This window comes from Populus nigra, chromosome 11, assembly GCF_951802175.1.
Source record: "Populus nigra chromosome 11, ddPopNigr1.1, whole genome shotgun sequence".
Classification (NCBI taxonomy): domain Eukaryota; kingdom Viridiplantae; phylum Streptophyta; class Magnoliopsida; order Malpighiales; family Salicaceae; genus Populus; species Populus nigra.
Genome location: NC_084862.1, coordinates 3,005,859 through 3,029,551, shown reverse-complemented (window position 1 = coordinate 3,029,551; position 23,693 = coordinate 3,005,859). Strand labels below are relative to the sequence as shown.

The following is a 23,693-nucleotide window of genomic DNA, read 5'->3' as shown; positions in this document are numbered from 1 at the left end:
ATACCCTGGACGGGATCAATGGGTGATCATGAAGGCCCATGGTCTAGGTCAGTGACCTCCATTGCACTGAGGAGGGGTGCTGGTCTAAGGTCTCCCCAAGAGGGAGAGCCTACGTCAAAATTTGTGGCAGAGGGGGCTGCGCGAGTCGCGGCCCCTACCCGATACTAGTCTAAACCTTTGTTCAACAACGGCTGGGATTTCCGTTTTTCGAGTGCGCTTCCTAATTTGTAGCTCTAAGTGTTAAAGCTGTGATTAACCGTAGAATGTTAACGTTATTAATTAGAACATTAATACTATTTTAATAAGTTGTGAGTGAGTGATTAGTCTTAATAATTTTACAAAAATCAAGATTAAAAGAAAAGGAAGGAATAATGAGGCTGGGCCTGTAAGCCCAGTGCCTTCCCATTCCCTGTACGATTTGAACTTACAAATTTTGTTAAATTAATTTATGGCTCTAAGAACATAAAAAATCACTCCTTGAAATTAAAAATTTTTCTAGGCTTAAACTGCTCTTTTAAATGCTTTCAAAGTAATTAAAAAAACACTTGATCTGGATTTTCCTCATCATGCAAAATCATTTGACAGAAATTAATGGTTAAAATCATCATAACTCTTTGTATTAAAATTTAACAAGTTTTTTCTCATGCTGAATAAAATTTAATATTAAAATTGATTTTTTAAAAAAAAATAGTGGAACTAATTACCTGTTAGCCAAAAAAAAAATCTCGGAGTCATAATTTATATGTTTTTACTTCAGTCTCTCGTTTTTTAATTCGAGTATCCCTTAAAAAAATATATGTAATTAGATGCTAAAATTAAACTAAAAGGAGCTCAATTGCAATTGTGTAAAATAAAAGTCGAACCAAAATGAGATTTTCTAAAAAAATCACTGCTAAAAGAAGGCAATTGGAATCAATTACAGTGAAATGAATCAATTACAGTAAAAACACTAAATCGTTTTAGTTTTTACTATAATTTTCTGAAAAATAGTTTAATTGAAGACGTGAGCTGAGCACATGGAATGAGAACAGTCGGTGTGCAAACCAAAGAAGGCACAAGTTCAGTAACAAATAATCCATCCAGACAATTTTCTCACTAAAAAATGTTTAAATTAGTAACCGGCGTTCCATGGGGGTTCCTCTATGTACTTAAATTTGAAAAAATCACTACTCAGGCCTACTCTTTCCATAAAATTGCAGTAGGCAAGATTGAACTGCACGGGCCGCATCCAAATATCAGACTCCATTGGCAGCAGATGACACAAATTGCAGCTCAACAACACGACTCGTATGCACAAAGGTAATGAATACAATGCAGAATGGACTTACATGAGACTTAAAATCAGGATACATTCATCAAATCAAAAGACGAAAAAAAGAGTAGCAAAATTATGATAAAAATAAAAAATAGGTAGTATTTCCTCTCTTGTAATTGTGCCATGGTCACCTTGGACCAGATAACTCAACCGCATGCAGATTTTCTGTCGAGTCAACAATCCAATCAGAATTTGGATGAGGGGATAATTCCACCTCCTGACGAAGAACTTCTACCTTTTGCCACTCATCCCATCTCTCTGCTAAACCATCACCTTCAAGCATTCTCACCACTTCTGACATCTTAGGCCGCTCCATCGGGGTGCCTTGCGTACAAAGCAGCGCAACCTGGATTAGTTGCTCCACCTCTGCTTCCACATATTTGTTTTGGAGATCAGGATCTACTAGCATTTCTAACTTCTTCTCCTTAAGAAGTCCTTTTACCTGAGACAACATCAATTCCATTAGATATACGAACTGGTCATTGTTCCGAAGCCTTATGAAACGGGCAAAAAGACAAGACTTCAACAAAAAAATAAAATACAATAAGAACATAGTAAAGTGTGCATACCCAATCGAGCAACATAACATCATCATCATTTGCCAACCTAGCAAGGTCAAAGGCCCTCTGTCCAGTAATTAGCTCCAGAAGCATGATTCCATAACCAAAAACATCAGTTTTCTCGGACGATTTACCAGTAGATAGGTACTCTGGAGCTATGTGCCCTATTGTACCACGGACAGCAGTGGTGACGTGAGTATCCTTGTAGTCCATCAATTTTGCTAACCCAAAATCCCCAACAACAGCCTCAAATTCCTCATCCAACAAAATATTTGCAGCTTTAACATCCCGATGAATAATCTTTGGATCACAATGATCATGCAAATAAGATAAACCCCTTGCAGATCCCAATGCAACTCGTTTCCGTGTTGGCCAATCTAGAGGAGGTTGTGACGGTGGGCGTTCTAAAACATGCATCGATAAAACAATTAAGGCAATGATATAACTGGCACAAAGCTAGTATTAGAAGGCACAAAGAATGATCGACCTATTTAATAATCAAAACAAATTGTGGCAAGGCAGTTGAAATATCAATGACAAATGCCAATGATAACAAGGTTTACCCCTCAAACATGATGCAACACTTCCATTAGCCATGTAGGGATAAACAAGCAGTCTTTCAGTTGGTGTCATGCAAAAGCCATGTAAGCGGAGGAGATTCCGATGCACAGCCATGCTTATCATCTCAACTTCTGTTTGAAACTGCAACTCTCCTCCAGGTGTACGTTCTTCTTTAAGTCTTTTTACAGCCACCAATGAGCCATCTGCTAGACGTCCTTTGTAAACCTTACCAAATCCTCCTCTACCCAGAATATTTTTGTTGCTAAAGCTATCTGTTGCAACTTGTAATTCTCGCAGTGAAAACCTCTTAAGCTGTCCTAGATGAACCTCGGGATCTTCTTCAGCTGCAAAGAGACAAACATATTTCATCAAAACGTCCTACAAAGTCTAAATCTGTTTTGTTTTTTTTCTTCAGTTAAAACCCTAACCAGGAACATCAAAGAAGAATTCCTGAGGCTTCCTCCGACGCCACCAAGCAAATGCTAATGCAGGGGAAGCAAACAGTAAGGCTGCACCAGCCGCAACTCCTCCAGCAATTGCCCCAGTGGCACTATTACCTCCTGAAGTTAGATGCAAAAAAAAAAAAAACCAAGATTAGCAGAACAGGATATCAAATTCTTGACAAAATATTCACCAGTAAACCAAATAGTGATCAAAATTAATGAAGCCCGATAGTACACTTCACTTTCACTAATTATTACCAAAACACTAAAAAATGGGAATTCAGCCTATGCCAGGGAAACAGAATTGAATCAATTAAATCAATTTTAATTAATAAGTTCTACAAGTTAAAATGTGTTGCAATATATTCTTGTACAAGTATTACCACATCACATATTAAATATTCCAGCCAGTGTATACAACACAATAATGACAACAAAACATGCCTTCATATTAATAGACCAGCAGAAGCAAAATTCATATGTACATTTGTAGGATGTATAACTTGGACCACATAACAGTTCAACATTGACCAAGCAATAATAGAAGGAAGAACTTCGCTCATAAAAACCCAGGTCAGCTCACATGCCAAAAACATTGACCGACCGTGCTGGAGACTTAAGAAATACTATAATGTGAGAGCATGATCTGCACTTCTTAATTTCAAACTGAGAATGAGTGATAGATTACCTGGTGTAGAAACTGGAGGTGGTGGGACAAATGGAGGAGGAGGAGAAAATGGAGGAGAACCTGGGCAGGGATGACCAGTAACCGGTCCACAGAGATCCAAGTTGTTAGCAAAACTGAAAGGGAAAGGGAAGAATTTCAGAAGCGCTTTCAAAAGCAGTCCATTAAGGGCAGGTAATGCTCTGATGATTATCAAACCTGATGGGAGTGAACAGTGAGAAGGAACCATTATCTGGAACCACTCCAGAGAGGCGGTTGTTTGAAAGATCCCTGTGTTCCAAAATGCAAAATGCAAAAAGCAAAAATTTACTTTTGTATCACACGATTTCTTAAAGAGAGATTTCTTCATGAAACATAGTAAGTAACTGAGCACTCACAGTACTTGAAGTGCTGAGATATTAGTCAATGACATTGGAATGGGCCCCACCAAACTATTGTTATTAAGCCGACTGTCCTTGCACCAAACATGGCAAGAACAAAAAAAAAAAAAAAAGTTAAGCTCCAAAATCAATCAAGAGACACAGCTTAAATTACCATCATAAGCAGATGCCATAACAGTATATTATGGCTAAGGATATAAAAGCCATGTTAAATAAAGAAATTGCATCATTGATTTGGCATGTGTGTGCAGATGCAGGTTAGCAACACTCATGTGCATGTCTAACAGGCAGCAATTGCAATTTATCATTAGATGGATCATTAGGGATCGCTGAAGATTAGGGATTCTGGCAATTCAGTAGAGCCAAGAGCCAACTAATAACTTCATTTTGTTTTTCCTGTGCAGTATAAAAACTCCTATAACAAGGTACACATATCAAGAAGCATGACTAGTAATGGACAAGAATAAAGAATTGATATGCATATAATAACAATTTTTGGAAACTACACCACAAAGATGGAGACTGAATATTTTAGGAGCATACTTACAGGAATCGCAGTTTTGACAGCTTGCCCAAAGTGTCCGGGATGGGACCAGTAAAACTATTCAAGTAAAGATCCAAGCTCACCAGGTTAGTCAAATTTCCCAGATCACTAGGAATTGGTCCACTTATATTGTTACTATAGAGTTCCCTGTTGTAAACAATATGGCTTAATGAATCATGCAAGAAACGATTAAAAAACAAAAGACGTGTCAACCATAAACTCACAAAACAAAATTAACAAATTGCCAAGGGACTTTTTCATAACTAGATCAAGCATGATATACGTTTGCATCTGTTCAAAACAAACACATCACTACTAGAAGGAACTTCCAAGTGGTGAACATTAAAATTTACCGAACAATTCTCCTGGGCCTGACCTGATCCACACAAGGTGCTGTTACATTACAACCAACTACAACCTCAATGTATGGAGCCAATACAAGATAGTGGTTCGAGCAGCAGAGATTGTTCTTCCAGTTTATGAAACATGAACCTCACAAATTTTCAGTCATGGAAGTTATTACTAGATCACATTCAATTTTACCACTGACCAAAGCTACAAGCACACAGTTTAATACCAGAAAAGCATAGCATCCATTTCCTGAAACCTTAGATTATTTCAACTTTCCCATACTCTAGGATAAATTCCAGTACATGTCAGATCATTCTGCAAATATCTCAGAGGAGCCTTTGCCTGGTACAGTGTTGAAACTTTTGGAATTGTAGCCACTGAGAAGCAGGGCTTGAATCTTGAGAACAGCTACTAAATGTGAAATGTTAAGATAGCCTTCAAATTCTTTCTTCCAGGATACCAATTCAGTGGAAAAACACGAGCAATGCCTTTTTTTTTTCCTTTATAATATGGCATTTCACTTATTGTAAATGGAGTTATAATTAAGTGATGGGTCATCCAATACAGAGAACAGAGGGCCCTAACATAACGAGTTTCTGACTTTCAAAAGAAAATACAAGTTTCACTCAACCAGACACTAAATACGTGTTAGATTTGGTTAGACTACAGGAAATGCTAACATAATCAGAAATTTCCAATTCTTTTTCACAATTCATTGTTCTGTCTCATGAGCTTCATTGCTTTAGTGGAAAATCTTTGGCCGACAACAATCTGTCAGGACAGCACCATAATCTGCATGGTTGGAAGTGAGTAAAACACGTGCCAACATAAACAATCTCATTAATATTTCCATAATCATTTCCCACATGGAAGAGTATTGAGAATAAAAATCCAAAACTGTTCTCTTTAATGTCACCAAATCTCCCATCCTTATAATCTAAACTCTTTGGGGAGAATCAGCCCCTGCAGAGAACATTGTCAGCCCTTTCCAAAAAGACCTATGAGCTTTAGTCTAACCCTTGCCTCTGACATCAACTAGATCCATGTTTACCCCAGTAAGGATATAATAGCACAAGAGGCACTCACTATCAATTTCATTCAAGAATCCTATTTAACTATGAAAAGACATGCTCTTTTTGTTTAGAAGTGCAAATATAATCCTTTTAGCTAGACTGCTAAGACATGGAAACACATTCTACACTTAATTGCACTAGTTCCAAATCATATTTTTTCCAGAAAGAAAAAAATGAACTTTTTTGATGATTTCACAATGAAAGTATTTCTGGGGAATCAACTATTATTCATTTCAACAAAGAAATGAATGCTTGTGAGCATTTATTTGTCTCCAACATGCAACTTGATGTATAACATTAAATTTCGAAATTCCCTTTACAAGAACAAGAGAACTTGTGCAGTGCACCATTATGCAACCATTTAACAAAAGAATTAGATGGATGCATTCAAATCATTGAGCAGGACTTACAAGTATTGCAAATTCTTAAGTAGGCCAAGCTGTGGAACAAGCTGACCAGATAAAGCAGCATTTCCAAGATCACTGTGAAATCAAGAAGAAATATCACATGCTGTATTCCTCAGGAATGCTTATATAAGCTAATTCGTATTGTTATAAGTTACATCAAAAGCTTGTTCTTGAGGAACATCAAAGGGGCAAGAAGCTTACACTCGTATGACACTATTATCATTGTCACATGTGACATGAAACCATGTGCAAGGGTTGACAAGGGTAGGATCCCAACTCTGCAGGACATTGTTTGGATCATTCAAGTTGCTCCTGAGGCTATGCAAAGCATCACCTGTTTTCCAGCAAGCAAATTCAAGTTAGGGGTTGACAACTATCAAGGCATAAAATAGACAGAGATGGGTCAATGAGGTGCAGGAACATCGAGGTTGACATTGATTCTTGGCATTTCATCCATAGACATTAATGATGAAAAAAGAAGAGATTCTTTTCCCGAAAAAAGAAAAGAAAAAAGTAAAGATTTCATGGCATTTCATCCATAGACATTAATGATGAAATACTCATTCTTCACTGCAGCAAACAATTAATGAAACCAAAAACAAAAACCCTTTTTCACAAATCAACAAATAAAGCAAAAACCAATATCAAGTTCAAATTCTCAAAAAGAAAAAAACCAACAAAAATACAGTACCAAAAAACCCAATAAATGATCATAAAAACAACCAACCTTCCATGTTACCCAGAACCAGCCATACTGGATGCAGCAGCAACACCAAGATCAACAACCACAAAAACAGAAGGTCCCCAACTTTCCTCTCCATAACTCACCAAAGCTCTTAACTTTAACCTCTCAATCTCCTCAGATCCAAACAACAACAGACCAAAACCCAACTCACCATTACATGACCGACCAAAAATTAAAAAAAAAAAACCCACAAAACCCCTGGCTTTCCCTTTCTCTTTCAACTCTCTCACAACACCAAAAACACTAATAACCCCACCATTTTTATCTCCCTCTGGAAACTAACCTGATCTCTAACACCCCATTATACCTCACTTCAAAAAATTCACAACTTTAAGACAAAAACTCAAAACTCACCACAAAAAACACAACAGCAAGAAGTAACAAGGCTGAAAATTTTCAAAGCATTTTCAGTTCACTATACTTTCTTTTTTGTAATAATAACTAAAAAAGAAAAAAAAACTTTCCTTTTTATCCATGTTTATTTATTATTTTTCTTTTTCAAGTGTTCTTTTTACGAGGGAGATGTGTAAGGCTGCCCGGACAAGAAGCTGAAGCTGCCCATTGCCCGAGCGCAGTCAAAAACCCCATTCGCGCTATAATGTGGAAAGTGACGTGACCCCAAAAAACACCGTTTCCCGGTCAAAACTTGTGGGACCGACCGTCAATATTTATTTTTGGGGTAAGGTATAAATTTGTCCCTGGTTTATTAAGGTCATAACATTTTGGTCCTTAAACAAAAACAATGAATTATATTTTAAAGATTATTAAATGATAAAAACAAATTAGCCTTGAGAAAACACAAGCTAAATTCTCTTTGATTTAAATCAAAGATTTATTAAATGATAAAGAATGACTACTTCTGCATATGAGTGAGGTTCATGATTTTTTTTCTTTTAAAAGTTTATTAGTCAATAATCAAATTAACATGTTATTTCCTTATTTATTGTTAAAAAATCAATTCAACCCAATAGTTTAAGCTGTTAGGTGAGGTTACAGAATATGATTAGGCTTGAAACTTGCACAAATTCATTTTATATTGTGCTTAATTTTTATCAAATAAATAGGGATGGTGAGATTCGAACTCGTGACCACTTAGTCATCAAGATTCTGATATCATATTAAAGAACCAATTCAATCCAATAATTTAAACTATCAGATGAAGTCGCAAGATATGATTTATATTATTCTCTAATATTTATAATTATTAAATCTAGAATGATAGATTAATATGTTGATTCATAAATTGAAGACTTAATCTAATTCAAGGGGTTTTTTTATGCATTGTATTGACTTGATCAAATCCATGTAATTAGATGAATCATTTCAATAACCTAATTAATCAAGACAAATGTGGATGAAATCTAGTCATGCCGTTTTTTTAATTCAAAACAATAAAAATTAAAATAATTATTCTTTAGAGTTTGTTCGATAGAGCTAACCAGACAAATCATATAACCTTGGATGTGTTCTGATAACTCTGCATTTATTATGATGTGAAGTGCTGCGTACACGGAGAGAGAGAGAGAGAGAGAGAGAGAGAGAGACGTGCTAACAAGCAAGAGATCACAGCATCTCCTGCCTGAGTGTGTATACGGTTGATAGAATATTATATTTGGGGGGTATATTTATACTTTTGGCACAATGTTTTGGTTTGCCACGTCAGATATTGGGTGCAAAACGTGACAGTGGCATTGGTGAAGCTGTCTTTGGCATGATAGCGACGTGTCCCCGTGTGTGTGTTTTATTAAAAAAAAATTTAAAAAAAACATGTTTATTTCGTATATTATCAATAATAATAGTTTTATTCATTATAACATGTAATTATTATTTTATTTCTTTTTTTTGTTTTTACAGGTAGGATGGTTTTCTCACCGACATATAAATATTTTTTCGAGGATTATGAGCTAGGTTATTTTAGTAATTATATTTTTTAATAATTATATTTTTTAATACACATTACAATCATTAATGAAATCCTTAAATAAAATAATTCAATATTTTATTAACAAAGACAATATAATCACAACATTACATTTATCAATTCAATTTTTTTATCCTTAACTTTAGGAGTTTAGTTGTAATTTCATTATGATTTGGTTGTTATTGTTGTTTAGTTTTAAAAGTATTTTTGGTTTTATACAAATAAAAAAGACAAAAAAGTTGTTAATGTGTGCCTCGTACGTGTCAACCGCTTCATCGTCTTCTAACAGCGCGTGTAGCTGGCTCTAGTTGTTATAACCATGAGTCCGCCATATTATTTGATTCGTATCGGTATCCTCTTTTTTTATGGGAGACACGTGCATAATGGTTCTACATGATTTGTCTCGACATCCTTTTTCATTTAATTTTCATATCAAATTTAGTTCTAGTTCTTTTAATTTTTATTTTTTAAATCATTCTCTCAATTGATTTGTTTTTTACAATTCCATCCCTGATATTTAATTTCATTTGATTTTCCCTAAACATTTAATTTTTATGTCGAATTTAGTCTCAATTCTTTTAATTGCTATTTTTTTTGTTTTGCATTGTTTTTTTTATTAACTGTTTTCTCAGTGTCATCCCCCGATATGTTTGATTAAAAATCTTGCTTATTTGTTTTTTAGGGTTTTCCTTTTCCTGAATCTCATGACTAGGGTGATATATTTAAAGCATTGAATCGAGTCGACTTCTATCTTTTTTTTAATATTTTTCTTGCAGTATATTTTTACTTTCATGTTTATATGGTCATCCCAATTTCATTCCCTATATTATATGTTTAATCTCTTAACTTGGGCTAGCTGTTAGGTTTGCTGGAGATTTTTTTTGTTATTTTTTTCTCTGATGAATTTTTAAAATTTATATTTTAAAATTAACTTATAATAAATTTCTTGATATGACCCAAATTCAAGATTTCATGGGTTGCTTGCTTTTTAAGATTTGACGGTATTTATTTTAATAGATTTTTCTATTAATATTTTTCTACCAATCTCATGTTTTTAAATTAAATTTGTTGATGATTATATTTCTTAATTGAATCTCAATAAAAAAAAACTTCACATGATATGACATTTAGATAATAGACTAGATTTAAGAAGTTTGTCCTATTTTTTTCTATTTTTATAAATTAATTTTGTCTTATTTTTTATTATTTTTTAAAACTTCTGTTTTCTTATTTTTTTTCTGTTTGATTCTATTAGGCTAGCTCTCAACAATTTGTTTCTATTTTACCATACCATTTTTTAATCTATAAATAATCTATCATATTAAAAATAATTTTCAATTTCACCCCTATGGATTTTTAATCTTTCAAGTTTGGTCATAATTCTTTTAATTGCATTTCTTTTTGTTTGCGATAATATTTTTTTTAGATTTCATCCTCATTGAGTTTTTTCATGTTAAATTTTAACCCCATTTTTTTTTGTTTTACAAGTTTTTTATTAATAGTTTTTTCAATGATTTTATCATTCAAAATTAAATTGAATGGTGTTTAAGTTTTTTTATTAAACTCGAGTCCATGATTTAACAAGTTGTAAGTTTTTTAAATTAGATTAAGTTTAGGAGATTCACCACTTCTTTATTATTTTGAAGTTTGATTTTTTTTTTCTTCAGTTAAATTAATATTGGGTTGTTTGATGATTTGAATAGTCTCGGATGTTTTTTTTTTATTATTTGTTTTCATAAATATTTAAAGTATTAATTCACCCAATGACTTGTGACAGAATTTTTTTTAACCCATCACTTTTTTATAATAATAAAAAAAACATTCAGCTTTCGACAAGAATAACGCGTGGGCAATGATTTGTACAGTATATAATAGTTTATAGGAAACAGCCTCGTTCTTTAATGGGAAAACATAAGTTAACAGAACAGGGAAGAGCACGGATGGTACGGAGGGAGAGTGTAATTAAGAATTTATTAATGAAATTTTTGTTATTTTATAAACTATTTTTTTACTTGAAGATATATTAAAATAATATATTTTTTATTTTTTAAATTTATTTTTAATACCAACACATTCAAACAATTGAAAAATAAAAAAAAATATTATTTTTAAACTAAAAAAATAAAAATAAAATATAATAACTATCTCAAACAACCCAAGTACGAGAAGCTAGCTGTTACTCTGAGTTTGAGGAATTCAAACCATTTTCATATTATTTATTGAAATATTTTTGATAGTCTTCCTGTTTTTAAATTGCCTAAGACGAGAAAGGATTTAATCTAAAGTTTTGTTGATTTTAATCTAACAATTGCTTTCGATGAATAGGGTTTTTCTCTTTTACTTTTTTATTATAAAAAGTCTTTGGTGTTTTTTTTTTAGATTATAGACTTAATTTTGTCTTGGAATAATTTTAAAATGGTAATAAATTTTATATTACTGCGTATACTAAAACAACATGTTGTTTTATTGTTGATCACTGTAGTTTTATTGCAAGACACAACTATTTTTTTTTTAATCATTGGATTTTATTTTATTTTTTAAGTCACGTGACATTGTTTTATATACTGGGATTTATTTTTCTTTTAAATGCTCTCATGAATGCAAAGCGTCTGAAGATATTTACACTAATTAAAGATTAATATTACAAAATTAAATTTTATATTTTCATAAAAAAAATAAAAAAACAAAGAACAAAATTAACATAAATAATATTTTGTTTTGTTGTTGATAACTGCAGTGCAAGATATATTAACCTAACCTGAGTCAAGCATAATTAACCCGTAAAATTTAAGATTCAAAATATAAGATCATGATAACCTTAAGAAACCCGAATCAAAATAAAATAAGAAGTCCAATTCTAATCAACAAGGTATTAAAGGCTGAAAAAAAAAATTTGTTAAGAAAAAACCCAAAAAAAAGCTATATATAAGCAAATAATAATATCATGAAGCGAACATAATATGTTTATATTTAAGTAATTAATTTAATTTAATTCAAAGCTATTTTTTAAAAGCTAAATTCAATAAAGAGTGATAAATAAAAAGACCTAAGATAACATGAGTTATTTTTTAAATCAATGAAAAATTCTATAGAAAGCAACAAAAAAAATAACGAAGAGCCAATCTCCAATTAAACCAAATATTAAAGGTTAAAATTGAAAAAACACGAGCTTAAAAAAAAAACTAACTCGGGAAAATCTCATAAACTTGGGTTAATCTCCAAAATCCATAACCCATTAAATTATAGACTCGAGCTCAATCAAGAAACTCAATTCAATGTTAAATGATGAAATTAGAAAAAAATTACCAAAGTAAAAAAAAATTGAAATAAAAAAATAAAAGAAGATGAAATCATTAAAAAAAATTAAAATGATCTCAAATAAAATAAATAGTAATAAGAAAATGAGAACCAGATCTAATAAATTAAAAATTTAAAGAGGATTAAATTGAAAACAAATTTTAATTCTATAAAATAATTTAAATAAAAAATTATTAATGGAAAGCAATCAAAAAAAGTGAGACTAAATCTAATAGGTTAAAAGACTAAAGCAATATGAAATTGAAAATAAAATTTAAATTTATAAAATAATTCAAATAAAAAATATCAATTAAAAAAATATAAATCAAATTTGATAGAAAAAAATTGAGAGGTTGCTATAAAATTTTAGAAGGCCAAACGTAGAAATTAAGAAGAAAAGAGAGAAAAAAAAAAAAAACAAACCAACATCAAACTAGAAGAAATGCTGTCACACGTGCAACCGAGTAGAGCAGGCCTCATCGTGATGAATATAAAAAACCAAGGAAGGCTGATTTTAGTAGTTGTAAGTTTGACATATTAACTCGGATTAATTATTTTAGGTTTTTTTAATTAATTTTTTTTTAATTTTATTTTTTAATATTGTACTGATTGAGAATTAGACTTCATAATTTATTTTGATTTGCTTTGTATAGAGTTGTTATAGTCTTATAACCCGAGTTACGAATTTAACACGTTAACCCGTGTTGTTTTAAATCAATCTAATATATTATTATTTTAATATTAAAAAAAATCATCATAAAATCTTGTCTAGTCAAATATTATTTTAACGGGTTCTATGAATTATTTTTGGACTAGTAAAATCAATTAAGTTACACTGGATAAATCATCATACAATTTTTTTTTTCCATTAAAAAGAAACATTAACAAAATTTGATATTTTTTTTAACGTTAAAAAAAAAGTAATAATATGCTGAAGTGGTTGATTAGACACTGCCTCTTACCGACTGTAATCATGTGATTAGTTTAAGGTTTTAATAAAAGCGATCCCTTACATTATTGAAGGGCAACTTCATACCTGGGGACAATATGTCTGTCCATGCCCATGCTCAGATCGGAAGAGAAACAAAAACTGACACTGTAGCCTACAGCCCGTTGAAGGGCATCATCATAGCTTTGTGGTTTTTTTATTTCACAAACCAGATTAATCAGGATACAGCAAACCATCTCTTAATTAACGGGATTTCAACCAATCTTTGCCACTATTCAACACTTTTCATATACATTATTTGGGAATGCAAGGCAAACTATGTTTTTAAAAGTTTAATTTTTTTAATTAAAATTTAATATAGTTTATATGTTCTGGATCGTTTTAATGTGCTGATATCAAAAATAATTTTTTAAAATAAAAAATATCATTAACATATATTTCAACACGAAAAATTATTTAAAAAATAATCACTACCACACTACCAAACATACAATCATCCTTAACATCTAGCAGTGTTTAGGCAAGCCCTAGCTAGGCAATCAGAACCGATCCTTAATTTGAAATGTCCCTTTATCACATATCAACGTGATATTATGTACGATCCTTTCATGAGATACAAATGCTGTAGTGCTCCCTAAATTCTCTGGTCCCTATTTTTTTTTTTAATGATGAATGGATAGCTTTTGTTGATAAAGAAATATCATTAGAACATTATTAGTCAAATAATTGCGAATTTAAATCCTAAAATTTTTGTCCTCATTAACCGAGCTGGTTGTAACTTGTAATGAATGTATAAGGGAGTAATTTGACCCATTTAAATTAAAAAATAAAAAGGTTAGAGATGAATTTAGGTTTTTTTTTGAATTTTTTATGTTGGACTTATCCATGAAGTAATTAGTAATAGACACGGAAATATAAAATTTTCCCACCATTTTTATTTGTTTTCTTCTTTATTTTTATTCAAGACGTGTACTTATAATTTGTAAACATAATTTTCTAACTTATCACCTCTCTTTTTTTTTGAAACTCTTTTTTTTTCTTTTTCTTCAAAATTTTTATTTGACGTGTATTAATTAAATTAATTGATATATGCACTGATAGTAATTTGTTTTGATAATACATGATTGGTAATTTTATTTATTCTTATTTAAATTTTACACTTTCTATATATAAATTCAGAACTTAATTATGTAAAATGTAATTTTCTTTAATTGCTATTCATTTTTCTTTTCTGTTGAATTCTTTTTTATCCAAAATCATAATTGGAATGGGAATTTTTGAATAAATTTGTGTCCAAAATTATAAAAATAATGAGAAATGCGGTGTTTTTACTGTAAGGTTGAAATAAGAGATTCTAATACGAAAACAAAGGTAATTAAGTAATTAACCCCACAAAAAACATTCTACAATAGGATTAATAAATGGCATAATAAGGGTATTTTTATAGACTTTCCTTTAATTCTGATACTGATTTTATCTTCCCCATATATAAAAGTATGTATCAAGTACCGATTGCTGGGTTATTTCCTTACAGTATTGAAGATGATCCATATCCAAAGAATAGAAGGCAAGCAAATCATACGAACGATCATGCCATGTGCAGGTGGAGTACGAACAATTACTTCATTCGTAGGAATGCTTCGATATGAGCTACGATGATCGATATACTTGTTCGTGTTATCGTATTATGATCATCGAAATGTTAGGTGAGATTGAAACTTCGATGCCTACAGTTAATGGGATAAAATATGCATGCAGTACTGTATCCAGACTCGTAATAAAATAGTTTATTAGGAGAGATTCTTCATGGCCAGACCTGCAATCCCAGTTAGAGCAGTTTTAAGAATATAATACATGTATATATATGATCAGACATCAGAGTAGGTTTTAGAAGACAAACAGAGAACGACATTAATGAAATGAACAAGCTGTATGGTCTGACATCCCTTCCCAGGAGTAGGTAAGGGGTAGCTTCGTTTGTGTCATGCCTCTTTAATAATACTTATTGCCCTTTGGCACTTAGCATTCTGTCTCATTCCCAACCTGTTACTGCCATGTTCATTGATTATAGTTTTGCTGATATTAGTTAAGTTTTCTCTCAAATGGGCTACTCTTCTTCCAGGTTTCATGTGTGGGTAGAAGTATCTTGGAAAATAGCATGAAGGAGTATTCGTTGAAACTGCATATCACAAGAAGCTTCTTTAATGTCTTTTCCTTTTAATCTTAAAATACAGTTTTAAGTTTGTTCACAAGAAATCAAGAGATTTTCTTTTACTGTGGAATGAAAAAAAAACATTAACACAAATATATAGATTACAAGGGCTAGTTAAATAGATGAAATCATTGATATTAAACGTAGCTCGATCAATCCATGGCTTGGGTTAGGTATAAAAAAAAGTTAATCTAGAATTAATATAGTTTAATAACTATAGATGAAAGGGTGCTACATGTATGATATGGAAATTGGAAGTACTGAAAGGTAGTTCCACTCAAATTAACTCTCTATTAGAGCATCTTTTGAGGTAATTGGATTGTTGAATTTACTTTGTAGGTAATTAAACTATGTCACAAGCCTCATGATGTGGATTGTTGAATTTACTTTGTAATTCCTCATGCATACAAATTGAAATCTTTTCCTTTGACTCATTCGTGAAATTCATTTGATTTGGTCATAAAAGGCACCCACCACGTACGTGTGAAATTGAAGGGACCGGGGACTGTTTCGTACTTTACGTCAACGTCTGTCAAGTCGCATTATATACACCAGACAGCCATTAGGGAGACCTACTGAAGTGAGGCTAGCTGTTGAGGTAGATCAAAGAACAAGGGGGAGAGGAGAGGAGAGGAGATTCAAAATGGATAAAGGGTCATCAACAAAGGAGGAGATACAGGGAGATGTTCTTCAAATCTCTCATAGCCCTTCCATTTTTGTTGAAGCTTTCAATGCTCTTCTCAGGTGTCTGGGACTGGGTACTGTTGATCACCAAAGGATAACCCAAGAAAGCTCATCAACTTCAAGTTCAAAGCAAGAAGATGATGAAAAAGCCTCTGAAGAAAGCCCACAATATCCTCCTCCAACAAGAACTTCAGACCCACAAGCTGATCCTCCCACAGATACCTCTGTAATCTCTCCCTCTCTCTCTCTCTCTCTCTGATCTCTCTCTCTCTCACACACACATGTACAACTCTATGTCTTTCTAAGACTCATAAAATGCAAATATATTGCTGTTAATTTGAGCCAAGGTGAGTAAACAGGTACACAACCCATGCATCGAGCAAATCTAGCTATGTCTTTGCCCTAGCTTATGAATTCAACCTGTAAAACATGACCTTTTTTTTTTTGTTATAAAGAAGAGGTTCCAACTGTTCAAAACCTCTCGTGAAATGGAGGAATACCAGTACAGTACAGTCTCACTGGCCTATGAAATGCGACTTTATCACATATCAGTGTGATATTAAACCTTTTTTCTTAACCCTTTCGGACTACACAAACGGAGGAATTCTCAAGTCCCCATCGATCCTGATATCTCATAATGAAAACCCCCAGCCCCAGTAACGGGAAAGCGTGACCTTATACTGAAATCACTTAAACTAAACATTCATGATGGTGATAATCTTCCATTTCTAGATACGGACTCATGATTATTAGTTCGACGAAAGTATTGTATACTGATCAATGTTTTGTTTGATTTGCTATGTGCTTATAGGAAGATCCTTCTACAGATGCAGCAGTAAGTGCTCTTGCGAGGCGGACTCCACCAGTAAGCAGAGGGGGAGGGGGGCGGACTAATTAATTCCACCACATCCTAATTCAACATCTCAAGCTCAGAAATCTGACGGCCACACCAAAATGCCAAATTAGCTTAGCTAAAGTCCATTAATAAAACATCTTCACTGTAGATGACAGGACTAGTCGTATTTATTGTGCGCACTTAGGATTGTATCTTTGTCTCTCACTAGGGTGGCGAGGATTTGTGGTTGCCATATGGAAAGGTCTGTAAATCTTAAATCTAATACCATTTTCACTATACGAGTATGATATATGCTAAGGTTCTTATATAGGGGTTTTAATTTTAGGATAGCAAAGGGTTACAATGGAGTGCTTGAAATAATGGACTGGTTTCTATTTTGTGCAGAGTTTTTAAACCCAATCCAATCTTAATTTTTTCAAATGATCAAAACATGTTAGGTTTTACTAGATTTTTAATCTAGATTTTCAAATAAATTATACCAAGTTCAAATTTTTATTTTTTTGTGAAATAAACTAGGCCGACCAGGTCTGATTGGCCTACCAGGTCTGATTGAATCTATTGAGTTTATCCAAGTTAAGAAAAGATGCTTTTGGGTAAAAAAGAAGTGACATAATTTTACTTGATTAAATCTATTGAGTTTATCCAAGTTAAAAAAAGATGCTTTTGGGTAAAAAAGAAGTGACATAATTTTACTTAAAAAAGTGTTTAGAAATATGATAGTGATTATTTTTAAAATTATTTTTTTTGTAAATATATTAAAATAATATATATAATTTTTATATTTTAAAATTTATTTTTGATACTAATATATCAAAATAATATAAAAATATATAAAATATTAATTTTAAGTAATAAAAACTTTAATTTTGATCAATATCTGTGTGAACGAACTTCCAAACAGGAGGTTATTCATGGATAGAGAATCTTGCAAGATCGTCATTTTATGATTTATTATGATTTTTAAGGAATCTTTTGGATTTGTTGGAAGCTAATACCATTCTATTTTTGTTCTACTGCTTAAATTTTAGTTATACAAGTATTTTATTCTTCATTCGGCTGCTTTATGGTAAAAATAGGTAGGAAAAGGTAAGCAATTCATCACTGGGTTTGGCTGTTTAGGGATGATGTAGCAGTTTGATTTCTTTAATCTTTATATTTAAGGAGAGGGGTTGACCCGGGTTGACCCACAAAACCCGTGACCCGGTTATTTTTCCAGGTCAACTACCGGGTTGGGTTTTATAACTATGGGTTTAACTATACAATTTATTTTTTCTATGGTATACATTTTTGTGGTTTTATTTTAATTAAACAAAACCCTATGATTTGATATGTTAGATCACAGAGGTCCCTCAATTAATAATTAATCTAATTTCTTTTTCGTTAATTTTGATTATTAAAGACATGCAGGACACATGTCAGATTCTTTAAAGGTCTCATTTTTTTTAATAAAAAAATCCATTATAAATTGGAAGAAACCATAAGAAATTATTAAACAAAATTTGCTATTTTTTTATATATAAATCTTGAAATTCTTTTTCATTCTTTTTACTTTTTTTTTGTTAAAATCCAAAAAAAACAATGATTAATTATTTTTTTAATTAATTAATTAATTCATATTATGTTTTTAATTTTTCTTATTTATTTTTCATTGTTTATATTATTTTATTTTCAAAAGATAACAAAAACCTTAGAAAATAAATAAACATTTTGTAAAAATTAGAGAAGCCCAAACACATAAAATCAAAACTTTCGTGTAAACTAAATTCAAGAATCATGCCTATGAAAAAAAAAAATACACATTTTACTATTATCAAATGTGTTTCATCAGTTAATCAATATGGATTTCATCCTTCAATGAATTTATTAGAACATATTTTGATTTAAAGGACTCAAATCATTACTATAATATTTCTAATTAGATTGCGATAAAAAACAATTAATTAGTTTTTTTTTTAAAAAAATTTAAAATAAAACGGGAAAAAAACTCCAAACAAATTCCAGTACTCAATAGATAAAAAAAAAGTCATTGTTTTTTAATCATTTTTAATTGTATTTTAGACTTTTTAATCAATTTTTATTTTCAAAACTAAAAGCTATATAAATCAGATATGTGTTTTTATATCTTTAAAATTGAAATTTAACAAAAAATTGAGTTGATCATAGACGTATGGACCTCTCTGATCTATAGCTAAGTCTGTGAGCAGCTTAAGCAGATGACCATATAAAGATTTATAGTAAACGAGATGAGATTAATATTAATAAAAGAATGGCCCAAGGTCGAAGTTGCACTGAGACCAAACGAAAAGCCCAGCAGAATCAGGACGTCACAGCCACTTCGGCTGACCCTTTGGGGTTAAATATTAATTATCAAAAAATTTGAGGGGTTTTACTGTAATTCTTTCCTGCAAAACACTATTCGAAGAAATAATTTGTTTTTCCTATCCTTTGTTTATTTTTTTCCTCCTAATCTATGTTTTTTTAACTTTAATTTTATTATTTAATATTAGATTCATTGAGGATTGGATTTCATAATTTTTTTTAAGGTTATCCTATATTTATGACCTAGACCACGAGCTTGACGACTTAACTCGGTTGACTCAAATATTTTTTCTCACTTTTCTAATTGAATTTTTTTTCTCAATCTCATCCTTCAATATTGAGTTGATGGATAATTACGTTTCATGACTTGTTTTGATTTGCTTTTTATAAAGTTATACACATCTCCTGCTCAGGTCACATGTTTTATGGGTTAATTATAATTAACTTGAGGTTTTTTATGTTTTTTTTTAATTATTCTTCTTTCAATTTCATCTTTCAAAACTAGGTTGATTGAGAATTAAACATTATAATTTGTTTCAATTTTCTTTCGATTAATTATTAACAAAATACTAAAAGAGGATGGGGTTTTAAGGTATTTCTTGTCACATAACACTATTTATTGAAATGATGTTTTTTTTTCAATCTCAATTTTAATTGCATTATTCAACATTAGATTTATTGGGGATTGAACTTCATAATTTTTTTAATTTATTTTTTATGAGGTTATTTCATACTCATGACCCGAATTACAAGTTTGATGAGTTAACTTGGTTGAATTGAGTTTTTTATTTTCAATTTCATCCTTTAACATTGGGTTGATTGATAATTAGGCTTTGTGATTTGTTTTGGTTTGCTTTCTATGATGTTATCCCCATCCCATTACTTGGGTCACGGGTTTGGCGGGTTAATCCTGGTTGATTTAAATATTTTATGTCCTTTTTTATTTTTTTTTAATTTCATCTTTCAACACATGATTGATTGAGAATTGAATTTTATAATTTGTTTTAATTTTCTTTCTATTTCTTATTAACAAAAAACTAAAGGGGGAGGGGGTTTTACTGTACCCCCTCCTCACATCATACTATTCATTGAAATAATATTTTTTTTAATTTTAATTTGATCATTCAACATTAGATTTATTCGGGATCGAACTTCATATTTTTTTATATAATTTACTTATTATGAGATTATCTTATACTTATGACCAGACCCTGAGTTTGATGAGTTAACTCGGTTGGCTCAAATTTTTTTTTCCTTTTTAATTGACTTTTTTTTACTAGAAAAAAATATTAGTAATACCTAGATATGTTTTTTATGTTAAAAAAAATTTGATCCAACCTGTACCATAGCGCGAGCCAAATAATCTTTGTTCTTATACATGAACTTTACAAGAGCCTCCCACGAATATCAATGTAGTGGTTCATAGAGGGGCGGTTCCATTTTAAGTTTTCTTCCATCTAAGGTGAAAATAAGGTCTCCGATAAAGTTGTTATACCTAGCTCGGTTCATGATCCTGCCTAAGACTCGAGTCACAAGATGAACGAGTTAACTCAAATTGATCTAAAATGGTGTCGTTTGAAGATTTTTTAAGAAAAGTTATAATGACATCATTATCATTTAAAAAAAAAACAAATGTCAATTTCATTGATTTACAATAATTAGAGCTTCATGGACTAAATTTGAAACTTAAAGAAATATCCACTCTTTTTTCTTTTTGCTATAACTAGGGACAAATTCGCATGATCAAAGGGTAAGTTCATGTGCCTTATATATTTTTTTTAGTTCCTTAACTTTTCATTTTCAATTTGACCTCATTGCACTAGCTTTATTTGAGATTTGGTTTGCTAGTTTGTTTTGGTTGTCTTGATATAATGATCATGCAATATCGAGGGAAATTTACAATGGTTACTCGATGTTTACTTTTGTAAAATAAAATAGAAGTTAGCTATTTTTTTTTAAAAAAACTAAGTGTTAAGGGATGAAGATTAAAACTGAAACAAGTATGGAGATTGAGGTAATGGGCAGGGAAAATAGGGTGGCATGTGCAACATACATGCCAATAGATGGAAGGGTTTTATGGTCTTTAGGAGGCGAATAAGGATCACCATGCTGACCAAACGTGACTTAGACGATGGCGTTGGAAGTGTCGCGCTATACTCTTCCCAATGATGTAGTGTGTGTTAGTGTTCACATGATGGTTAAGCTCTCATGAGCTTTTTTTCTTGTCCTTCCTTTTCTCTCTCTCCTCTCATTAGGAATTACATTGACCTTCAAAATTTGAAAGATGTCATCTCATTTGTTTAATGTATTAAATTTTGTTTTTATTCTTTTATTACTATGTATTTATCCTGAATATGTTTTTTTTTATTGATTTTGTTTTTCAATTTCGTTCCTTAAATTTTGATTTTATTTAATTCTTATATCAAATTTGGTCCTCATTCTTTTGATTTCTATTTGTTTTTTTTCCTTTTTTAATAGACTTTTTTTTCAATTTCATGCGTTTGCATTTTGTTTCATTTTATTTTTATGTTAAATTTGGTTCACATACTTTTAATTGCTATTTTTTTTTTACTTTAGAATTGATTTTTTTTTCAATTTCATCATTCAACATTAAATTAGTTGAGAGTTAGGTTTTTGCTATTTGTTTTTGGCGTGGTGATCCTGGTCTTATAGCCCGTGTCACATGTATGAAATATTAACTTGGATTCACATCATTTTTTTTCATTTATTTTTTTTTCGATTTTATCCTTCAACATTAGTTTTATTGAAGATTGAGCTTCACTATTTTTTTTTCTATTTTTCTTTCTATGAGGTTATCCTAGTATCATGACTTAGGTCGCGTGTCTAGTGGGTTTGCCCAAGTTAGTTCTGATCTTTTTTTTTTCCAGGTAGTTACTTTAACATTGAATCTTTTTTCAGCTCCACCCATCAACATTTTTTTTTAGAATTGAACTTTGTATTTCTTTATCATTTTGTCTTCAATTAGTCATCCTGTTCGTATGATTTGGCTTGCGAGGTTTGGCGACCTTACCCTTACCCAAGTTGTTGGTGTTTTATTTTTTTGGAGTTGTTTTTGTTAACTAATTTTTTTTGTTTTTATCCTTCTACATTTTGATTATTAGGAATTTGACATTATTATTATTTTTTATTTACTTTCTATGAGGTTAGCCCGACCTCATGCCTCGAGTCGCGAGTTTGTTATGCTAACTCGAGTTGATCCAAGATTTTTTTTGCTATTTTTCTTCAATTTTATCATTTAACATTTGATTATCTTGAAATTGAGCTTCATAATTTTTTTTTGACAAGTCAACACAATCACCTTTTCTTTTTAAATTTGGTCCATTTATTATTGTTTTTTTTCATCATATAATTAAATCTAAGCATCTTATTCGATCCAATAAGATCTATAATTGATCAAGTCATCAGTGTTTTTTTTAAACATGCTAGTAGTGCTCAAATATTATTTTTTTTTCAATTAAAAAAACAATACTAGCCTGATCATGACAAAATGTTGGCCATCTATCGAGTACATACGAAGCAACATTCATCTCCTTTGACTACCACAACTAATCTTTCGCAATTTAAAATTAGTAGTACTGCCTGAAGAAGTAATAAGTTCAGATTGTTAGTAAAAAAATAATTGAGCCTGAGGTTTCAATTTTGAGCTGTGCATGTTATTGGATATTTTATAAGATGACATGTTCTCCATTGAATGGTATCTTAGCTTCATCCATGATAAAGTTGCTCTGAGGTATTTACATTCGTGCGTGGTCGCAAAACACAAAGTTCATATATATTGTTAAAAGTGCTCTTCTCTGAAAAATTAGCGTTAAAGACATGAGAAAAAAATTGTTGATGGGTGGAGCTGAGAAAATATTCAATGCTGATGGGTTGAGTTTTTAAAGGTATTTGATTTGAATCGAGTTTTAAATTAAATTAAATAAAAATTAATTTTGTTAAATTATGTTGATCTAATTAAAACTTAATTTTTTTTCTCAAAACAATAGCTTTTTATTTTTCATTTAAAAATCTTGAAATTAAATTATTTTGAATTGACCCAATAACTCAAGGTTTAAACCGGACCAAGTTTGCTAACTTCGACTTCGACTTCGACCAAGTTTTTTCTTATACAGAATATATTTCGGCTAGTTTGAGTTTCAATTGAGACTCGATAAGTCTCCTCTCCCAACAATCTTAAAAGCGTCCCTCTGTGTTGGCTTACTTCACTTTGTACCTAAAATTCGAACTCAGAATTTCGAAAAGAAAATTACCCTTTTTTAAAAATAAAATTTCGTATGATATAAACTCTAATAGTTTTTTGTTTTTTTGCCCCCCGAATAACTATAATATTAACTTGTAAAGCAAAAGGAAATGAGAATAAAACATGCTCA

General features: G+C 31.1%; 2 protein-coding genes and 1 non-coding gene across 3 annotated transcripts; 2 read left to right on the top strand and 1 right to left on the bottom strand.

The window, feature by feature from the left end:
• LOC133668848 (U1 spliceosomal RNA) lies at positions 1–157 on the top strand. Its single transcript, XR_009833805.1, has one exon. It is a non-coding gene; the product is annotated as a U1 spliceosomal RNA (small nuclear RNA).
• Positions 158–1,059: 902 nt separating this feature from the next.
• Positions 1,060–7,563, bottom strand: LOC133668581 (somatic embryogenesis receptor kinase 2-like). Its single transcript, XM_062088522.1, has 11 exons — positions 7,047–7,563; positions 6,521–6,653; positions 6,323–6,394; positions 4,492–4,635; positions 3,942–4,013; positions 3,763–3,834; positions 3,568–3,680; positions 2,865–2,996; positions 2,439–2,780; positions 1,885–2,279; positions 1,060–1,757 (listed from the first exon to the last, which is right to left on the bottom strand). Exons 1-11 carry the CDS (start codon positions 7,138–7,140, stop codon positions 1,443–1,445), a joined length of 1,884 nt encoding a protein of 627 aa, XP_061944506.1. The 5' UTR covers positions 7,141–7,563; the 3' UTR covers positions 1,060–1,442.
• Positions 7,564–16,009: 8,446 nt separating this feature from the next.
• Positions 16,010–17,259, top strand: LOC133668296 (allergen Asp f 7 homolog). The gene is made up of 2 exons (XM_062088072.1): positions 16,010–16,353; positions 16,939–17,259. Exons 1-2 carry the CDS (start codon positions 16,087–16,089, stop codon positions 17,023–17,025), a joined length of 354 nt encoding a protein of 117 aa, XP_061944056.1. The 5' UTR covers positions 16,010–16,086; the 3' UTR covers positions 17,026–17,259.
• Positions 17,260–23,693: the final 6,434 nt, after the last annotated feature.

Coding starts and splice junctions, on each gene's coding strand:
- LOC133668296 (XM_062088072.1), top strand. CDS start 16,087: ATGGATAAAGGGTCATCAACAAAGGAGGAGATACAGGGAGATGTTCTT. Junction 16,354..16,938: donor ATCCTCCCACAGATACCTCT/GTAATCTCTCCC, acceptor ATGTGCTTATAG/GAAGATCCTTCTACAGATGC.
- LOC133668581 (XM_062088522.1), bottom strand. CDS start 7,140: ATGGAGAGGAAAGTTGGGGACCTTCTGTTTTTGTGGTTGTTGATCTTG. Junction 2,781..2,864: donor ATTCTTCTTTGATGTTCCTG/GTTAGGGTTTTA, acceptor GTCTCTTTGCAG/CTGAAGAAGATCCCGAGGTT. Junction 1,758..1,884: donor ATGTTATGTTGCTCGATTGG/GTATGCACACTT, acceptor ATGTTGTCTCAG/GTAAAAGGACTTCTTAAGGA.